The sequence below is a fragment of the Phoenix dactylifera genome, unplaced genomic scaffold (assembly GCF_009389715.1).
Source record: "Phoenix dactylifera cultivar Barhee BC4 unplaced genomic scaffold, palm_55x_up_171113_PBpolish2nd_filt_p 000222F, whole genome shotgun sequence".
NCBI lineage: Eukaryota > Viridiplantae > Streptophyta > Magnoliopsida > Arecales > Arecaceae > Phoenix > Phoenix dactylifera.
Window position 1 is genome coordinate 70,245 of NW_024067730.1, and position 21,091 is coordinate 91,335.

Here is a 21,091-nt window from a genome sequence, read left to right on the forward strand (position 1 = left end):
AACCCATTCACCATATCCTTCTTGGCCAATAATTCTAGCCCATCAAAATTCAAGTGCCCAAGCCTCAAGTGCCAAAGCCAATTTAGATCTTCAACACAAGCCTTCAAGCATTTAGCAACATCGGTTTGAAGGTTGAACAAAAACATGCGATTTTTTGTCATTTTAACTTTGGCCACCAAACTTTCCTTTTGATCTCTTATCGAAAGACTAAGATTTTTCATTTGAATATCATAGCCTTTCTCTAAGAGTTGTCCTAAGCTCAAAATATTATTTTGCATGCTTGGGACATAGAAAACATTAGCAATAAATTGATGATCATCATTTTTCAAGCGAATCAAAATTGTACCTTTTTTCTTGATCGATACGTTGAAAGAATCTCCAAAAACTACATTACCGCTTGCAATTTCATCCAACTTCACAAATTAGCTTTTGTCACCGCACATGTGGTTGCTAGCCGCATTGTCAAGATACCATATATCATGATCTCCATTTTCTTCTCCTTTGCATGCCAACAACAAAGTTTGCTCGGTCTCTTCATTTTCAACATAGTTAGCTTCTTCTTCGGAATTTTGAGAAGGACTTCTACACCCCGAAGCAAAATGACCATATTTTTGACAATTATAGCAGCGAATTCGAGATTATTCATACCTCCCCTCCATTTGATCTCGAATTGTTTCCTCTTCCACGTCCTCTTGATTGATACCATTCTTGCTTATTTTCTTCTTTGTTGGATGATCCACGACCACCTCTTCCTCTACCATGTCCACGACATCTTTCGCCTTTCCAACTACGATCTTCTTTTTCTTTCAAAGAGACTTTTGTTTGTAACATTTGCTCTAAAGTCTCTTGCTTCTTGACAACCTTCTCTTCATGAGCTTGTAGTGACCCCATGAGTTGATCGGGTGTCATGGAGTCTAGATCTTTGGACTCTTCAATGGCTACAACAATAAAATTGAACTTGGGATCCAACGAACGAAGGATTTTTTTCAATAAGCCTCGTATCGCTCATATTTTTGCCGTACCTTCTTAGTTGATTTACGACGGTCAACACCTTTGAAGAGTAATCCAAGATTGTTCGGATTCTTTCATATATAAGACTTCAAATTCACCACGCAAAGATTGAAGACAAATCTTCTTGACTTTGTCAAGTCCTTGATAGGAGTTTTGGAGAATCTCCCAAGTTTGCTTCGAAGAAGTTGCATTAGCAACTCGTTGTAGCATGCCATCATCCAAACATTGATGCATGATCATGATGGCCTTCCGATCCTTCTTCTTGTGGCTTGTAAGGACTCCTTTTGAGTTGGAGCCAAGGAATCTTCATTCTCCGATTTTGTGTAGCCTTTGTCAACGATCTTCCACAAATCTTGAGATCCCAAGATTGCCTTCATACGGATAGATCAATTTTCATAATTATCCTTGGTGAATCGCGGCATTAGAAACGGAAGCATTCCATTTGCCATCACTCTTTCTCACAAGAAAAGTCTGGGCTTTGATACCACTTTGTTGGAAATCAAGAGGATTCAAACTCACAAATTATTCTATGGAAGAAAAGTGGAGAGGATTTTAGGCACACATGAATAACTTGTATTCCACTTATTTCAAAAAAACAAATAGAGTACATGGATATTTATAGGCATCATTAGATGCTCTTGTAGCCTTCCTAATTGAATTGGTCATTACACTATTCATAACCCCAAATAAATCTCAAATAACTCCCTCTAAATAAATCCCTTATAACTCCATGTAACTCTCACATGACTAAAAACCCAAAAGATATGTAACTCCCACATGACTAAAAATCCAAAAGACATATAACTCCTCACCATACTAATATGCAATTATAGAAAATCAAACTATAAGTTACTAATATTAAAAAACAAGTTTAATAACCAACAGAAACATCAGCACCTTTTCTCATCTGTGGGAACTAAGTTCTAAGTTTGATGTAGTGAAATGACCTCGAAATGCAGCAGTTTGGAGGAGCCGTGCAGACAGCAGCCCAATGCTTTGGTTAAACTCAGAAAAGGGGAATAAATCCTGTTCCCTCGCCAGCAGTTACTTTCACCATGGCCATGCCCGACATAGACATTGTAGAGGAACCAGGAGCAACAGGCTTGGACTTTGTACGCATTGACCAACTTTTGAGGGAGCTCATTCGGTCAGCGAGCACTTTCGGAATGAATGGTGGGTAGTTGTTGTCATCATTGTTGTGATCATCATCACTGTTGTGATCATCACCACCATCATTATTGTCAACGTCGCCATGGTTCTCATCATCATCAACGCAGTTTTGAAGTTCCAAATGCTTCAGATTTGGAAATGCACCACTCTGGAAGGAAGATAGAAGAAGCTCATCATCTACATCCATCTCCAGTTCTCTAACAGAAGGAAAAGCCGATGGCAGTGCTCTCAGCTTTGGGCATTCAACTATGCACAGTTTAGAGAGACGGGGAAGGAATTCTCCACCTCCTACTGCAGGCCATTCCTCCAAGTCTGACATGATCTCCAGTGCCAACTCCTCCAATGCGGGGAATGCTGCTTCACCACCATAGAACTCTGAGCCTAAACACCTGACAGCAGGAAGCATCAGTTGGAGGACCTTAAGATCTGTTGTCATCACTGTTGTGATCTTAACCTGCCTTACCACACCATCTGTATCTTTCTGACCACTCTGGAAGAGCAATCTCGATAGCAACTCATCAACGCACTGCAAACCCACATCTTCCAAGTATGTACTTCCATTAGATGATTGCACAAAGCCTTCTGCTGTCCATAACTGGGCCAATTCCCTGCTTCTTATTTCTTCACCTCTAGGAAATATTGAACAATATGCAAAGCATTGTTTCAGATGTGATGGCAGGTGATTGTAGCTCAGCATCAAAGCAGGTAAGATTTCATTTTCATCATTTGGTAAGTTCCAAATTTCACTCTCCTTGATGGCCAACCACTGACTTTCTCCTCTCCTAAAACGCACCAAACTTCCTAAAGCCTTTGCTGCTAATGGAACACCTCCACATTTTTTCACAATCTCCTTTCCAATGGCCACCAAATTTGGGGTCTTCTCAGAGCCCCCAATCCAAATGCCCTCTTTTCAAATAATAGCCAGCAATCATCCTCGGATAGAACTGATAAAAAGTGCGGCGCGACTGTTCCCATGATAGAAGCAACTCGTTCACTACGTGTAGTCACTATAACTTTACTTCCCCTACCACTACCAATCAACAGAGTTCTCAGCCTGTCCCATTTTTCATAATTCTCACTCCAAACATCATCCAACACGAGTAAAAATCTCTTGTCCTCGATCAACTTTCTGAGCTTATGCTGCACCAAATCCATTTCTGTGAGACTAAATTCGCTCCCGCTTACAGTTTCTATGATGGATCTAGTAAGCCTTTTAATATCAAAATCATCGGACACACAAACCCATATCATTTGTTCAAAATGCTCGCGCACCCTCTGATCATTATAGACTAATTGGGCAACGGTCGTCTTACCGAGCCCTCCCAACCCAACAATAGTTATCACGCCAAGGTCACTTCCATCAGACATGTCAATCAAGAAATCTGTTATCTTTTCCTTATCTTCCTCTCTGCCATAAACTTGTGATTCATCAATCAAAGAACCAGTCTCTCTTCTCTGACTGCAGTCTCGGTCCTAATGTTTTCAGCAACTCGCTCTTGTAGATGAAACTTGGTCCTCTCCCCTGCTATTTCTTCTAATCTCTCTGTAATCTTCTTTATCTTACGAGCTATCTTAGACTGAAACAGAAATGAGTTTGGGATTGAAGACAATTGACGCACCTTTTCAGTCATGGGGCCTTTGTTCTCTGATCTTCGTTTCGCAGCTTTGGCCGCAGCCTCATCCAACACATCGTCGACGTCGTAAGCCACATCTTTGAGCTTTCTCAGCCATCCTCTGAGAGCTTTCTCCTTCACCTGCCTTGCCTCGGCATCCTCAAGCACGTCATGGATTGTCGATAGAGTACTCTCCAGCTTTTTCAATTCCTTGTCGACACCCATCGACAGCCCAAACTCCTTGAGGATTTTGTTGCCCAGCTTGTCAAACACCAACCTCAGGAGACTGGAAGCGACCACCTCTGCCATTGCTCCTTCGTCCACAACAACAAGGTAGTGATCTTCCTCAATGCTCTTCTACGTGCTTCTGTCGTTCTGATTGCCTGATCAAACTCTAGATTCTGAGCACCATCAGCACATCTATGGAAAGGGAAGTTGCAGTGAACCTTCTGCGAAATAGATCCACCTACTTCCAGTATTATTGATAGCCTTTCCCAATGAGTCAGGGGTCCATGAGCGTGTCCTTCTGACCGCTTTACATGGAATGACGACTTTCGGCGGATTAAAGAAGAGAATAAACTAGAGTTCCCCGCAAGACTTTGAATTATAGGTTTGGTCGGAAGTCACACAACTTGCACTTTGCTGAAAAAAAACGAACCAGAGAAACAACGTCGTCATAAAATTACTCATAAATTCTTTTCCCTTCTTTATGTAATTAAATAAAATATTATTATAATAAACAACAATAATTTCTTCAATTTATAAATATTTATTAAATAAAATAATCAAATAATCCACAAACAAAAGACATAATTTTTACATGAAAAATTCTTCAATGCGAAAGAAAAATTATAGGACCTAGTCCAATAAAAAATGTTCACCATTTGAAATATTGTGATTATAATGATTATAATGAATCTTCTTTAGTTCAATTAGAGGCTATACAAATATTATCAATATTGAATCTTGGCTTTCATAATAATAAATTGATCACCAATAAAGCTGATTTAAAAAAAATATCAAAATAAAAGGTAGATCTCACCAATTATGGATATTTGAAATACCCAATGAATAAGATTTTTGAAAGATCCAAACCCATTAATTTATAGGCCGCAAAAGCAACATACTAAAATTTTATCAAATTAGGATAAAATCAACTATCTGATAATCTAACAATCTACCACAATCACACAATGGGGTCCATGCACTTATCGTTCTAACCACTTGAAATGGAATTGGGAACCTTTTGGCAGATTAATGAAGAGAATAAATAAAATTTCCCTAAGGAAGACTTTGTGATACCGGACAACAAAGTGATTAGGTAGGAATAACACCGAGCAACTATGATACTGGAATAATACCAGACAGGAATAGTAAATAAAAGGATAAAGAAAAAGGACTCTTATGGGATACATTCACCACCCAAAGAAAAAATGAGCTCACCATCCGAACATGAATGCCGATGGAATATAGAAATCGCCACCCAAAAAAAAACTCACAACGGATGCAAAGCAAGAACTCGCCACCTATCGGAAACTACCGAAAGATAAGAGTTTTAAGAATAAGCTCTTCTTCACAAGCCAAAGGCTTAATTTGATAATTAACTCAAATCTACCCATTCCATTAAAATGAAAGGGTTTAAATAGGAAAACTTGGAACAACCCTCCAAGCATGAGTAATTAAAGCTCACTACTTTCTAACAACTATTAAATAAGATTAATGCGCCTAGTTATTCATGGGTAATTAAAGTTTTCTACTTCCCAACAACTATTAAATATGATTAATGCACCTAATTTTTGAAAAGATAGAGTAAATGAAAACATGAATTTCCATATCAGTAAAATCACCATAAGTTTCTCTAGGAAACTCCAAATTGCACACCGTTTAATGCGTTGGAAACTAGAGATAGAGATTTCCAATGAGACATTGCTTGCTAGCTAATTCATCTAGAATCTTCCTAAAATTCAATTCAAAAATGATCTGGTCATTAGACTAGATAGTGGGCTGGTCTTGGGATTCATTGGGCTCAATGGACAGATTCTCGAACACTGCTGTGTCATGTTTCCCTGGTTGGAAAAGACTCGACCTCGAGTCTTTCTATCCTTCTTCATCAGAGTAGGGCGAAAGATCAGAAACATTGAAAGTTGTGGATATACCATAGTTACTTGGGAGCTCGATCTTGTATGCATTTTTTCCAATGCGTTGAATCACTTTGAAAGGACCATTGTCTCTAGGCACGAGCTTAGCATGGCGCCCACTAGAAAATCGTTCCTTTTGTAGATGAATCCAAATCAAATCACCTTCTTTAAAAGCTACTGGCATTTTTTATATTTCTCAGTTTGCTTGAAAATACGATCTCGAACCTATTCATGCAACTTGGTAATAAACTTCACCCTCTCTTCTTCATCTCCACTAAACTGTTGAGTAGTAGGGAGTGGCGCCAAATCCAAAGGACTGATGGGATTTTGTCCATAAACAACCTCAAATAGACTACAACCAGTAGTTTGATTAGTAGACCAATTGTAAGCAAACTCGGCCTGTGCTAGCAAGAGATCCCATTGTCGAATATTCCCCACAAAACTTCTGTTTGGCCATCCGTTTGGGGATGGCAAGTTGAATTAAATTGAAGATTAGATCCAAGCTTCCGCCAAAGGGTGCGCCAAAAATGACTCATGAGCTTGGTGTCTCGATCGGAAGTGATTGTCTTTGGAATGCTATGAAGCTTGACAACCTCTTGAAAGTAAAGATCAGCCACATGAGAAGCATCAAGAGTTTTACTACAAGGAACGACATGCGCCATTTTGGAGTAGCAGTCAACAACCAGTCTTTGTTCCTTTGAGTCTTTGGCAAACCCACAACAAAATCAATGCTAACATCTTTCCATGGTGAATCAGGAACTAGAAGTGGTGTGTACAACCCCATATTCTGGCCATGACTTTTGGCAATGTGACAAGTTCGACATCCCTCCAAGTGCTGTATAACATCTTGCTCCATGTTTGGCCAATAAAATTTTTCCTTGATAAGAGCAAGCTTTGTATCTTTTTCAAAGTGATCAGCAAGTCCAGGACCATGAGCTTCACTGATAATAAAATTCGTCAACGAACAGTTCGGAACACATAAATAGTTTCCCTTGAAGAGAGAGCTATTTTGTAAGAAAAAGCTTTGGTAAGGACCCTTCGGGCATTCTTCCCGTACCTTTGCAAAGAAATGATCTTCCTCGTGTAACTCCTTCACTACTTCAAAGCCCAAAACATTTATTCGCATAGTGGAAAGCAAGTAATGTCGGCAACTTAAAGCAAGAAATGATCTTCCTTGATGGTTGCCACCAGAAAAAGAACGACTATCAAACAAGATAGCTTTACATACCATACATACCATACATGGTGTATTGTTTTTAATAGCTGTCCTTTTTTTGATGGCGACCTAGAGCACTGCACATTAACCTGTGCTGTAAATCGTGATCCTAGGTCTAATGGATTGGGCTGACTTGACTGTGTGGTCATATGCTTGATTTAAGCATGCACAAACCATCTTATGCTATCTTAGTTTGTTGAATTTAGGCATTGTTAGGCAAATCTAGAGAAGACAGAACATGTGTGCTTTATCTTTTCCGGACTTGGGCATCATTAGCAGATTGAAGAAGCCAAATTGGAAATAGGAATTTTCAATGCACTTGTTATAAAGATGAAAATTAGAGGAAGGTTCTATTTACTTAGTTATAAAAATAGAAAAAAAAAGTATCAAACGTGTCGTGACTCTAGATATTTTTTTCCCACTTTTTATCATTGGCTTTTCCCTTTTCCCTTATGTTTTTCGCTATCTAGGGCTGAAACAGGATTGGATACGATTCGGATACCAGTATATCCATATCCATATTTATATTTATTTAGTCTGATAAATACAAATATAAATATGGACACTAGTCAGATGAAAAAATTTATATCTATATTTGTTTTAAACGGATACGGATACAAATTAGTTATTGAAAGTATGAAAATATACAGATATAAGTTGAATAATTAAACCTTATGACTACAGAATCAAAGATATTACTAAGTGGATAATAAATCAAATAAATAGCTTGTTAATGTGGTTATATATTCTTCTTAAAAGTTAATAATTTTTATGTAAAATTAAATAGGATTATAAATAAAATCTGAAATTTAAATATGGATCAAATAGTTGTCCATTCATATTTATTTTTTTATAAAAATAGATATTAGTCTTAAATTTTTATTTATATCTAAATAAATTTAAATATGACCTCTACCGCCGTTTGTCTTGCAGCGCTCTGTCCCCGCCAAGCCCGAAATGGCTTTTGAAGGATTAGGCTCACAATGGCCACGTTGCACCACTAATTTTCTCTTTTTTTTAAAAAATTTTATATGATATGGGTCCCACGTAAAGGATGGAACGCTCCGTCAATGACTCGGTTCACTTGACCGTGTGGTCATATGCTTTATTTCTAGCACGCGTAAGCCATTAAGATTTTAATCATTTGTTACATAGATGAAAATTGGGATAGGGAAGGTTCGTTGCACTCGTTACAAAGATACCAAAGACGGGGAGAAAAGACCTGCGATTCAAGCTAGATAATGGCATATTGATAATGATGTAATGGTGGGGAAAGGGGGGACTAGCAAAATTAGATGATAGATTCTGCATTGCATCATATATAGGTGCTTTGCTTACGGAAACCCATAAATTTTTTCCTTATTATTAGTGCAACCAGGTGATGATCAGGAAGGGATTGAAAAAATAGAACGTCATCTTCAGCAAAGGTTTGATATCAAATATTTTGATAAGTTGAAATATTCTTTTGGCATTGAAGTAGTTTATTCAAAAATGGGCTCGTTTATTTCTCAAAAGAAGTATATTTCGAGAGAACATCAACTAGCAAATATCTTCACAGAGGCTGCGGATACGGCTCGCTTTCACCAAATCCCATCTAAGTTGGGCGTGACTACGCACCAACTTTATGGGGTGAGTGTTAAGAATATTTGGAGATTGTGATGGAAATCTTTAATAGATTTTGGACATTGGTTACCAATCTTGGATGGATTTAGCAAATAACTTGCTACCTCAACCTTCTATATTCAAAAGATCAATTTGCCACAAACCAAGAAGATTTGATTGATTTGCGGTACTAGCTTTCCTCCTATGGAGAAGAGCAGACTGATTTGTTTTGTTACTTTATGTTGATTTCTATTTTTCATATAATTCTGGAGAATATTATTCCTTTCCTAATCAAGTGTACTATTAGATCCATAAATACCCATGGATGATGCAGTGTAAATTATGACAATAAGGAAGATTTCTCCTCTTCCCTTGGATGTTGTCCAAGCTATAAATCTTGTTTCTTCTTTTTTTCTCTACTATTATATTCCCTCGCATTTCTTCACAATGAGGTTGTTGAATGTAGCTCGGAATCTTGAAATGGGTTCTCGGTATTTTAGTTGAGTAGAAGAGTTTCTCAAGTATAAGAAGAAAGTACAAATGGAAGAGAATAGGGATGGCAATGGATCGAATAGGCCATTATCCGTACCCACTCCGTACCTTTCTCAAAGCGAGGTAGAGTAGGGTAGGTAGAGTTAGACCGATTGGGTTGGATGGATTAGGTTGAAGAAAGCTACAATTTTTTTTTCCATATAAATCATTTTTTTCCTCGAGGAGAAGGTTTGTGAACACACACACATATGCAAGTCGAGTACTGGATGGGTTTTATCATTATCTGCAACTATTGTGGAGCTGTTGCAGTTAGACAAAATCTTCCCAACTAGAATTTTGTCAGACTAGGTCCCAATGGGGTAGAGTAAATTGTCACCCCTAGAAGAGACCTAGAAAAGCCTCATAATCTTTTCTCCTATGGAGAAGAGCAGACTGATTTGCTTTGTTACCTTATGTTGATTTCTATTTTTCATATAATTCTAGAGAATCTTAGCTCAGGTCTGGACTGAGTCTGATCCTTAGTCTTGGGCTCAATCCATGTGGTCTAGGTCAACCATCAGGGGAGGTCTAGATTCACTCGATTAAAGAAAAGTCAAGGACTAGTATCCACAATGAATGATTAGGGCCCGAGATGATCATGACCCACAATAGTTGAACAGAGCCCAACACGACCCAATATAAACACAACCCACGTGGATGAACAGGGCCCAAAATAATCATGACCTGCAATAATTGGATAGGGCCCAAAACGAATATGACCCACAATGGGTGAACAGGGCCCAAAATGCATATGGCCCAACTTGGCCCAAATGGATAAACGGCCCAACACGGCCCAAATGGGTAAACGACCCAATACGGCCCAAATGGATAAACGACTCAATATGGCCCAAATGAGTAAATAGCCCAACAAGGCTCAAAGGTGTAAAAGGCCCAACACGACCCAAATGGATAAACGACCCAACACGGCCCAAATGGATAAACGACCCAACACGACCCAAATGGATAGATGGCCCAATCTGATTGGACAGGGCCCAAGATGAATGTGGCCCCCAATAGATGAATAGGGCCCAACTCGGCCCATGATGGATGGATTCAACCCACAAGGAACACAGCCCAATAAATAGGGCCCTTATCACGGCTCACAGAGTTTTCTTCATCCTGATGGCTAAGAAACAAGGAGGAAGGGAAAGGAAAGAAGAGAGGGAGGAAAGGAAGAAGGGTGAAAGGTCGATGGCCTGACGCTGGCCCGGCCAGCAGCTCGCGGTGGCGCGACTTATGGAGCAGTGGTAGCTGGTGAGAAGGGAAAGACCGAGAGCCTTCTTGGTTGGCTCAAAACAAGGAAAAGATAGTTTAGTTCGGCTAGAAATCAAAGAGCAGAGGGAAGGGGCTTACCGGCGAGTGGTGGAGAGGATGGATCTCAGCCGAGGGTAGCCGGTTCGAAGGGTTGGCGGCAGCGGCGATGCTTCCGACGGAGAATGAGCAGCAACGCTTGGCCCAGAAAAACAGAGTAGTGGAATAAGACGGTTTTCAAGGGGTGGCGCTCGTTGGGGGTGGCATCCTATGTTAAAGATGAAAGGAATGAAGATTGAGAAGGGGAGAAAGTTCAGGAGAAGAAAGGAGAAGAGCTTGTAAAGAAACATAGTGGTATTCAATTCAATTCTCTTCCATGTACTTTGCTCTGTTTAAATAGAGCAGCAGTAACTAATTAACTGTAATAACTAATTACAGTTTAACTAACTGAAAACTGTTATAACAACTAATCCAACTGTTAATCTTTAACTAATTCTCTTACTCACATTAACAGAAATAACAGAAATTTCTTGGTTTCATTTGTCAGCCACTGTTTGTATCAGAGTTTCTATGCATGCTAGTGAGAGAAAGGATGACTGCTATTTGTGCTAGAGAGAGAAAGAGCTTCAGCTATTTTTACGCTCCCCCTCAAGATGGAGTGTGTATATTATGCACACTCATCTTGGATAGTAATGAATGAAACAAAGGACCACTAACTGCTTTAGTAAAAATGTCAGCTAGCTGATTTTGAGAAGATACATGTAAAGTATGTATAACTCCTTCTCGAATTTTGTCTCTGACAAGATGGCAGTCCGACTCTATGTGCTTTGTTCTTTCATGAAAAATTGGGCTGGCAGCAATATATAGAGCGGCCTGATTATTACAAAATAAAATTGCTAGCCTATTATGTTTACTTCCAAATCTGTAAGTAAGTATAACAACCATTGAATTTTACAAGTAACTGAGGCCATTGCTATATATTCTGCTTCGGCTGATGACCTTCATACTGTGTTTTGTTTCTTAGATTTTCAGGACACCAATGAATTTCCAAAAATGCACAAAACCCTGTTATTGACCTCCTTGTATCTGGACAACTAGCCCAATCTGAATCTGAGAATACTTTTAGATGAAGATCATTGAAGGCTGGAAAGAAAATCCCTTGTACTGGCGTGCCTTTAATATATCTAAGAGTAATGTGCGCTGCATCCAAGTGAGGCTGCCTTGGTTGATCCAAAAACTGACTTAATGCTTGAACAGCAATGACAAGTCAGGTCTAGTGATAGTGAGATAAAGTAACCTGCCAACTAATCGTCTATATGCTATTGGATCTTTTAACAATTCTCCAGAAGATCTATCAAGCTTCATGTTTTGTTCCATTAGGGTTTTGGCTTGTGTTGCACCAATGAAACCAACATCCTCAAGTATTTGCAATGTAAATTTTCTTTGACAGATTGATATTTATTTTGTAGACCTAGCTACTTCTAAGCCCAGAAATATTTCAAAACCCCTAAATCTTTAATTTTAAATTGATGATCAAGTGTAGATTTGAGAGCATTGATTTCTTCTAAATCATTTCCAGCAAGTATAATATCATCAACATATACTAAAAGAGCAATAAATGAATTAGCCTTTGATTTGGTAAACAATGTGTAATCTGCTTTAGACTGCTTGAAACCTTGCTGAATTAAGAAATCAGAGAACTTAGCAAACCATTGCCGTGATGCTTGCTTCAAACCATAAAATGATTTATTCAGCTTACAAACTACTTGTGATGATGAAGACTCTTCTTTGCTGCCAAATCCAGGAGGCATTTTCATATAAATCTCTTCATTTAAGTCACCATGTAAAAATGCATTATTAACATCAAGTTGTTGTAAATGCTAATTTTGAGCTGCAGCTACTTCCAATAAAGTTCTAACAGAGGTAAGTTTAGCTACTGAAGAGAAAGTGTCAAAGTAATCAAAGCCTTCCTTTTGAGTGTAACCTTTAGCAAACAAACGAGCATTCAATCTTTTCACAGTACCATCCGATTTAAGTTTTATTTTGTAAACCCATTTGTAGTCTATGAGATATTTCCCTGGTGGTAAAGAAGTAAGAGTCGATGTGTTGTTCTCCTCTAAAGCTTGAATTTCTTTAGCCATAGCCTCACACCAATCAGGATTCTTAGCAGCTTGTTCAAAAGAAGTAGGTTCCTCAATATTGGAAAGACTGAGTGTGTAGGCAAAATGAGAAGGGAAAAGTTTGTCATGTCCAAGATATTGAGAAATATCATGACGATTACCTGAATTATAGGGAACTATACTACTGGAATTGACTGGCTTGTAAGATGAGGTGGCTAATTGACAATGATAATTTTGAAGATAAGAAGGTTTCTTTCGTATCCTAGTTGACCTTCTAGGAGGAGGAATAGGAGAAGAAAAAATGGATTGTTCTGTAGCTTTTTTGTATGGTTAACATTAGGATGGGAATCAACAGAAGAATAATTGATAAAAGAAGAAACTACTTCAGGAATAAGATGTGGGAAAACAAAAGTATCGGTATCATCAAAATGAATAGATTTAAAAGAAAACACATCTTAAAAAAAACAATGTCATGACTAATGACCACAGAATGGTTTTCAAGATCAAAAACCTTACATCCCTTAATTGCATAAGGATAACCAATAAAGATGCACTTGTGAGCTCTTGAATCAAATTTAGATTTAGCTCGGTTTAATGAAGAGGCAAAGCACAAACAACCAAAAGTTCTAATATGGTTGTAGTCTGGATTTTGTACAAATAGAAGTTTAAAAGGTGTTTTACCTTTAAGTAATTGACTCGGAAGTCTATTTATACGATAGGTAGTAGTAAGAATGCATTCTCTCCAAAATATGAGAGGTAACCCTACTTGAAATCTAAGAGCTCAAGCAATATTTAACAAATGTTGATGTTTCCTTTCCACAATTGCATTCTGTTGTAGAGTTTCAACACAAGTTTTCTGATGAATTATCCCTTTCAAAAGAAAGAATTCTCTGAGGTTAAACTCTGAACCATTGTCAGATCTAACACTCTTAATTTTGCGGTTAAATTGAGTTTCAACTAGAGTGAAAAATGACATAATAGTGGACTGCGTTTGTGCTTTGGACCTCAGCAAATAAACCCATGTAGATCTACTATAGTCATCAACTATAGTTAAAAAGTATTTAGAACCATCAAGTGTTGAACATTAAAAGATCCCCAAAAGTCACAATATATCAAATCAAATGGAGATGTAGACTTTATTGTACTGAAATTGAAAGGTAATCTATGTTGTTTTGCAAGAGGAGAAGCATCACATTGATGTATATGATGCACATTTATTTTAGGTATATCATTCTGCAGAAAATGCAATTTGGTAGATAAAGGATGTCCTAATCTATAATGCCAAATGTCTGAGATTGTATTGAAGACATTATTCACTATATGTTTAGAGCAACTATTTGAATCAACCATCAAGTAAAATAGTCCACCTCTTTCTTTGGCAAGTCCAATCGTTCTCCATGAGCACAGGTCCTAAATAAAACAGAGTCCAAGGGAAAAAATTAAGCAGCAGCTCATATGTTTCAGTAGAGAACTAACTGAAATGAGGTTGAAGGAGAAGGATAGCACGCAAAGAACATTGTGTAGGGTGATATGTTAAGACAATTCAACATCCCCTATATGAGTAACAACAACTGAACTTCCATTTGGAAGCTTCACAAATCTAGAAACAGTGGCAGTAATTTTGCTAAGATGGGAGATGGAACAGACCATATGATCTATGGCTCTAGCATCTAACACCCAAACAGATGCATCATGGTTGAGAGAAATGTTTCAGATCATAGAGATTTTACCTACCAAATTCGCTAGAGATTGATCCTGAGAATTTGAGGTGCTACCTACCTTATCATCTTGTGCTTGAACCAGAGCAAGCAATTGCTGATATTGTTCTCAAGTAAAAGGAAATTCTGAAGACTGTGATGCATCAAAAGACCCTTTAGCTGAGGTGGGAACCATCCGTGGATGTTGTGAGACATCAAAAACTCCCTTTAAAGCCGTCCGTGGGTACTATGAAACATCAGAACCATGGATTTGCTGGTTCTGCTGAAGCTGCACTTGATTAGCTGCACTTGAAGCAGAGTTCTTTGACTTTGCTTTGTATCCAGGTGGATATCCATAAACTTTATAGCATATATCAATTTTGTGTCCCAAAATGCCACAATGACTGCAAAGAGTTCTTTCCCTTCTATTGTAATTACTAGATCTATTAAAGTTTCTTGTAGAAACATTGTTTGAATGTATGGAAGCATTCAAATTTCTCCCAAGCATAGCAACAGAATCTGAATTCTGTGCAATGGTAGCAAAAACTTTTCTCTGCTTTTCTTCTTGTAAAATCAATGAAAACACTTTATTAATTGATGGGAGCAGATCAATCAGGAGTATTTGTCCTCTAATATGAGAGAACGATTTATTCAGTCCCATAAGAAATTGAATCACATATTCTTCTTGCTGATAATGTGCAAGGTTATTTGTGGCTCCACATGAACAGATAGGAAGTGATCTGTAACTTTCTAATTCATCCCACAATGATTTGAGTTTAGTGAAATAGGAACTAACCAAAGTATTGCTCTGATTCAAGGATGAAATTGCTTTCTTTAGCTAGAAAATTCGGGGGCCATTGGTTTGAAAAAATCTCTCTTTAAGATCGAGCCATATTCCATGCGCACTGTCAATGTAAAGTACGCTTGCTCCTATCTCCTTGGAAACAGAATTCAAAATCTATGAGTTTACCGTGTGATTACATCTCTTGTAGGTTAAGTAGAGAGGATTTCCTGGGCTTGGAATGGTTGCGGATCCATCGATGAAACATATCTTGTTCTTGGCACTGAGTGCCATCTCCATGGATCGGCTCCAAGATGAATAGTTATCACCAGTTAGCACGTGGGATACCAGCATAGCTCCAGGACTGTCACCATGATGAAGATAATATGGGTTTTCCACATTATCTTCTTCCGAATTGAATAGAGGATTGGCATTCGAACCATGAGTAGCATCGGAAGATTGCTCTAATACCATGTTAAAGATGAAAGAAATGAAGATTGAGAAGAGGAGAAAGTTCAGGAGAAGAAAGGGGAAGAGCTTGGGAAGAAACAGAGTGGTATTCTATTCAATTCTTGTTGATTAGTTTGGACTTTGCTCCAAATCACTGTTTTGAGAGGGACTTTTTTGCAAGATTAACACCCCATTATATAAGGCAGCCAATTCTCTTATTTCGGTAAGGGTTTTTGTGAGAAGGGGATCCCGATCGCCGCCCTCTATCCCCTCTCGTTCTCTCTTGTGCTCTCGATCTCTCGGCAATAGCAGGCATTTATTTTTGATCTTCCGCTTGCAGGAGACCTTCCTTCTTCTGCTGTGACTCCTCTCTGTGGCTTCTCATTTCCGTGAGTCCTTGTTTTTGCTGTTCACAGTCTAAAAAAGAAGGGAAGGTAAGATATTTTGATATTCTCTTGATCTGCCATTGAAGCCGTAGAAAGGTTGCTTTGCATACTACTCTTTTGATTTACCATTGTGGCTGTAGAAAGGTTAGTCCGATCGGTTATTTTGCCTTATATTTGGTTTACTGTTGCCTCTTCTTGTGATCATTTGGCAGCCCATATTTTGGACTTTTATGTAGCTTTGTTTGTACCCTATTGGGACGATTGACATAGTGGATTGCTCCTCCTCCCCGTGGATGTAGGCACTTGCTGCTGAACCACGTAAATCTTATCTTTCTGTGCTTGTCTATTTATGCCTGTGATGTGTTTGGTGAAATGCTTGAATGAGAATAACTATTAATTGGTGAGCCGGGAAGACTCATTCTTGTGCCCAGTGATCCCAACAATTGGTATAAGAGCTATAGCTATTGACGGGCAACAAAGTTCCTCTAGGGCTAACGATTCGGCTTCTGTTTCTCATTCCACTACCATAAGGCATGAAGTGGCTGTATTTGATGGCACAGGGGATTTCTCACTATGGAAGATAAGGATGAAATATTTGTTGGTTAAAGAGGGTGTAGCAAAGGCCCTCAAGGGTATGGATGCAATCCCAGGAGATAATGAGGCTGTCAAAGAAGAGATTAATGAGAGAGCACCAGGAACTCTATTTTCAGGCTTGAGTGATAAAGTCCTACACAATGTTGTAGATCTTGATACAGCTAAGGGAGTATGAAAAAAATTGGAGAGTCTATATATGGCAAAATCTCTTACTAATAGACTGTATTTGAGGGAAAAGTTGCACACATTTCGTATGGCAGAAGGGACTTCACTCAAAGATCATTTGGATGAGTATAATAAGCTCCTGCTTGATTTAGCAAATATTAGTGTTGAAGTAGATGAAGAAGACAAGGCTTAAATCCTGATCTACTCACTGCCTAAGTCCTTTGAGCATATTACTACTACTATGCTCTATGAAAAAGAGACAATAAGTCTTGAAGAGGTAGAAGCTACTTTGTTTTCGAATGAGCTTAGATTGAAAGTACAGCTACAACATCAGGTTCAGACTCCAGCTCAAGAACTTATGGTTAGAAGTAGAGATGAACAGAAGAAAGGTGGACAAGGTAGAAGCAAATCCAAAATCAGATCAAAGTCTAAGTCTAAAAGACCAGGTGTTTGTCACTATTGCAAGAAGCCAGGCCACTGGAAATCAGAATGTAGACTTCTACAGTCTAAGAAAGAGAGGGAACAAAAGGATAAAGGAACCATCTCAGATTTGGCAACAGTTGCAGTTTCATCAGCAGGTCACAACAATAATGAAAATGATGCAATATTTACAGCTGCTTGCAGTGTTAGTCATCCTGATACTTGGATTGTGGACTCTGGAGCATCTTTCCACATGACACCCCATAGGGAATGGTTCTCTTCTTTTAGATCATGTGAGGGGGGGCACCGTTCTTCTTGGAGATGATGTCATTTGCAAAGTGGAAGGTGTTGGTACAGTTCAAATTAAATCTGATGCAAACATTGTGGTGACTTTAGACAATGTGAGATATGTTCCTCAACTAAAGAGAAACCTTCTTTCAGTACATGCTTTTGATAGTGCATGTTTCGAGGGCAGATGGGATAGAGGATCAATAACTATCAATAAAGGAGTATTGACTTTATTGAAAGGGAAACTGTGTGGGACCCTTTACCATTTGAATGGTAGTACAATAGTTGGATAGGCTTGTATTAAGCAGTTGACACACCTGTAGCATCAGAGATTGGGCCACATCTCAGATAAAGGTTTACAAGAGCTGAGCAAACATGGTTTGCTAAGTGGTCAGAAGGTTGGTGCACTTGGATTCTGTGAGCATTGGGTGTTCGGAAAACAACATAGGGTCAGCTTTTCTACAGGCGTGCACAAGACAACTGCTATATTAGATTATATTCATTCTGACCTATGGAGGCCTGCCCCAATTATATTCAAGGGTGGATCTAGGTATTTACTCACTTTTATTGATGACTACTCCCGCAAAGTCTGGATATACACTATCAGAAATAAGAGTGATGTGTTTGACACGTTCAAGAAGTGGAAGGCTATGGTCGAGAGGCAAAATGATAGGAAGGTGAAAACCTTCCGAACTGACAATGGATTAGAATTCTGTTCTACTAAGTTTGATGACTTTTGCAAATCAGAGGACATTGTCAGACATAGAACCATAGGGGGTGCACCTCAACAAAATGGTGTGGTAGAACGCATGAACTGCACACTAATAGAGAGAGTCAGATCTATGCTATCTAATTTTGGATTAAGTAGAGATTTTTGGGCAGAGGACATACACACAGCCTGCTACATTATAAACCGATCTCCAGCATCAACATTGGGCATGAAAACTCTGGAAGAGATGTGGACAGGAAGACCTGCAGACTATTTAGTACTCAAAGTCTTTGGGTGTCCAGCTTGTGCACATGTAAGAGATGGAAAGTTGGACCCCAGGGCTAAGAAGTGCGTATTCTTGGATACGCATATAGGGTAAAGGGCTACAGACTATGGTGATAGAGCCTGGATCCCAAGGATCTCTAGTCAGTAGGGATGTGACATTTCATGAGATAGCCACTCCTTTAAGTCAGCTACAGCCTAGTTCTTCTCAAAGAGATTAGGATCAGGATCAGATGGATAAGACTGTTAGAAATATTTATCAGATTATCAGATCACAGCATAGCATGCAAATGAAGATACTTTTATTCTGAATGAGCAGCAATAGCAGACAGATGCAGAGATACAGACTCAGAAGGAGGTTACCATGCAAGGTCAGGATCAGATTGATAGCATTGCCACTCGTAGACTCAGGCGTCAGATCAGAACACCATAAAGGTATGGCTTTGAGGATTCAGCTTGTGCTGGATTTGTTTATTATGCCCTGAGCATTGTAGACACTATTGGTGATGAGCCGACCACATATCGGAAGGCTATTAGTAGTTCACAGGCTGAACAATGGACCATGGCTATGGTTGAAGAACTCCAATCTTTAGAGAAGAATCAGACTTGGGAATTAATCAGATTACCAGAGGGCAAGAAGGTAATTGGCTACAAATGGATCTTCAAGAAGAAAGAGGGAGCCAATCCTTAGGATTTTAGATATAAGGCCAGGTTGGTAGCTAAGGGCTATAGTCAACGGGAGGGAATTGACTACAAGGAGATATTTTCTCCTGTAGTCAAACACTCTTCTATCCGTGTATTGTTTGTTTTAGTTGTTTTGCAGAATTTAGAGCTGAAACAGCTAGATGTTAAAACAGCTTTTCTTCATGGTGATTTAGAGGAACAGATTTATATGCAACAACCACCTGGTTTTGAAGTTCCAGACAAAGAAAATCATGTATGTTTGGTCAAGAGATCATTATATGGTCTCAAGGAGTCTCCAAGATGGTGGTATCGCAAATTTGATAGGTTTATGGTCGACCATGGATACAACAGATCTCCATATGATAGTTGCGTATATTACCAACAGTTTTTAGATAGATCCTTTTGTTATTTATTGCTGTATGTGGATGATATGACGATAGCAGCCAAGGATATATCAATCATTCAAAATATGAAAGCTGAGCTCAGTACTGCATTTGAGATGAAGGATCTTGGACCGGGAAAGAAGATACTTGGGATGGAGATCAGTCATGACAGGCAGTTGGGTAGACTTTTTCTTACTCAGCATGGATATATTAAGAAAGTCTTGGATAGATTTGGTATGTCTATAGTCAAGCTAGTCACTACTTCCTTTGCCAGTCATTTCAAATTATCTGCCAGACTCTGTCCTCAGATTGAGGATGAGGAGAGATATATGTCCAGAGTGCCATATGCAAGTGCAGTAGGCAGCATCATGTATGCGATGGTCTGCACTCGATTTGATATTTCACAGGCAGTAAGCATAGTAAGCAGATACATGGATAAGCCTGGAAAGGCTCACTGGTTAGCTGTAAAATGGATACTTAGATATCTGAAAGGCACTTCTAATTTGGGATTGGTATTCTTCGTATAATTGCACTGTTACAGGATTTTCTGATTCAGATTATGCTAGTGACTTGGATAGAAGAAGGTCATTAATCGGATATGTATTTACTCTCTCTTGTTGTGCAGTCAATTGGAAGGCTACTTTACAGCCTACAGTTGCTTTATCTACTACAGAAACAGAGTGTATGGCATTGACAGAGGAAATAAAGGAAGCTATTTGGCTAAGAGGGTTGGTACAGAATTTGGATCTTGAGCAGGACCGTTTGGATATTCATTACGACAATCAGAGTGCTTTGTATCTTGCCAGAGATCAGATGTATCACGAATGCACTAAGCATGTGGATGTCAGGTATCACTTCATCAGAGACTTAGTGGAGAATGGTGATGTTCGGCTTCAGAAAATTTACACTGCTCATAATCCGGCTGATATGCTCACTAAACCAATCACATCAGTTAAGTTCAGGACTTTCCTGAACTTGATTGGTGTGAGCACTTGTTAATGCCCTTCCGGGCTTGTGGTGAGGAGGAGGTTATTTTTTATCAATCCATATTTGATACTAGGTACATGATTTGTCACAAGGAGGAGGATTGTTGATTATTTTGGACTTTGCTCCAAATCACTATTTTGAGAGGGACTTTTTTGGAAGATTAACACCCCATTATATAAGCCAGCCAATTCTCTTATTTCGGTAAGGATTTTTGTGAGAAGGGGATCCCGATCACCGCCCTCTATCCCCTCTCGTTCTCTCTTGTGCTCTCGGTCTTCCGGCAACAGCAAGCATCTGTTTTTGATCTTCCGCTTGCAGGAGACCTTCCTTCTACCGTGACTCCTCTCTGTGGCTTCTCATTTTCGTGAGTTCTTGTTCTTGCTGTTCACAGTCTAAGAAAGAAGGGAAGGTAAAATATTTTGATATTCTCTTGATCTGCCATTGAAGCTGTAGAAAGGTTGCCTTGCATACTACTCTTTTGATCTACCATTGTGGCTGCAGAAAAGTTGGTTTGATCGGTTATTTTGCCATATATTTGGTTTACTGTTGCCTCCTCCTGTGATCATTCGGCGGCCCATGTTCTGGGCTTTTATGTAGCTTTGTTTGTACCCTA

At 38.9% G+C, this 21,091-nt stretch overlaps 1 protein-coding gene across 1 annotated transcript in view; it reads right to left on the minus strand.

Moving 5' to 3' along the window:
* Nucleotides 1-1,838: 1,838 nt before the first annotated feature.
* LOC108510708 (putative disease resistance protein RGA3) overlaps nt 1,839-21,091 on the minus strand; it is a 29,536-nt gene continuing 10,283 nt past the window's right edge. The window contains exon 2 of the mRNA XM_039117429.1: nt 1,839-2,599. Within this exon, the coding sequence (XP_038973357.1) occupies nt 2,018-2,599 (582 nt within the window). The 3' untranslated portion in view covers nt 1,839-2,017. The remainder of the gene's footprint in view (nt 2,600-21,091) is intronic.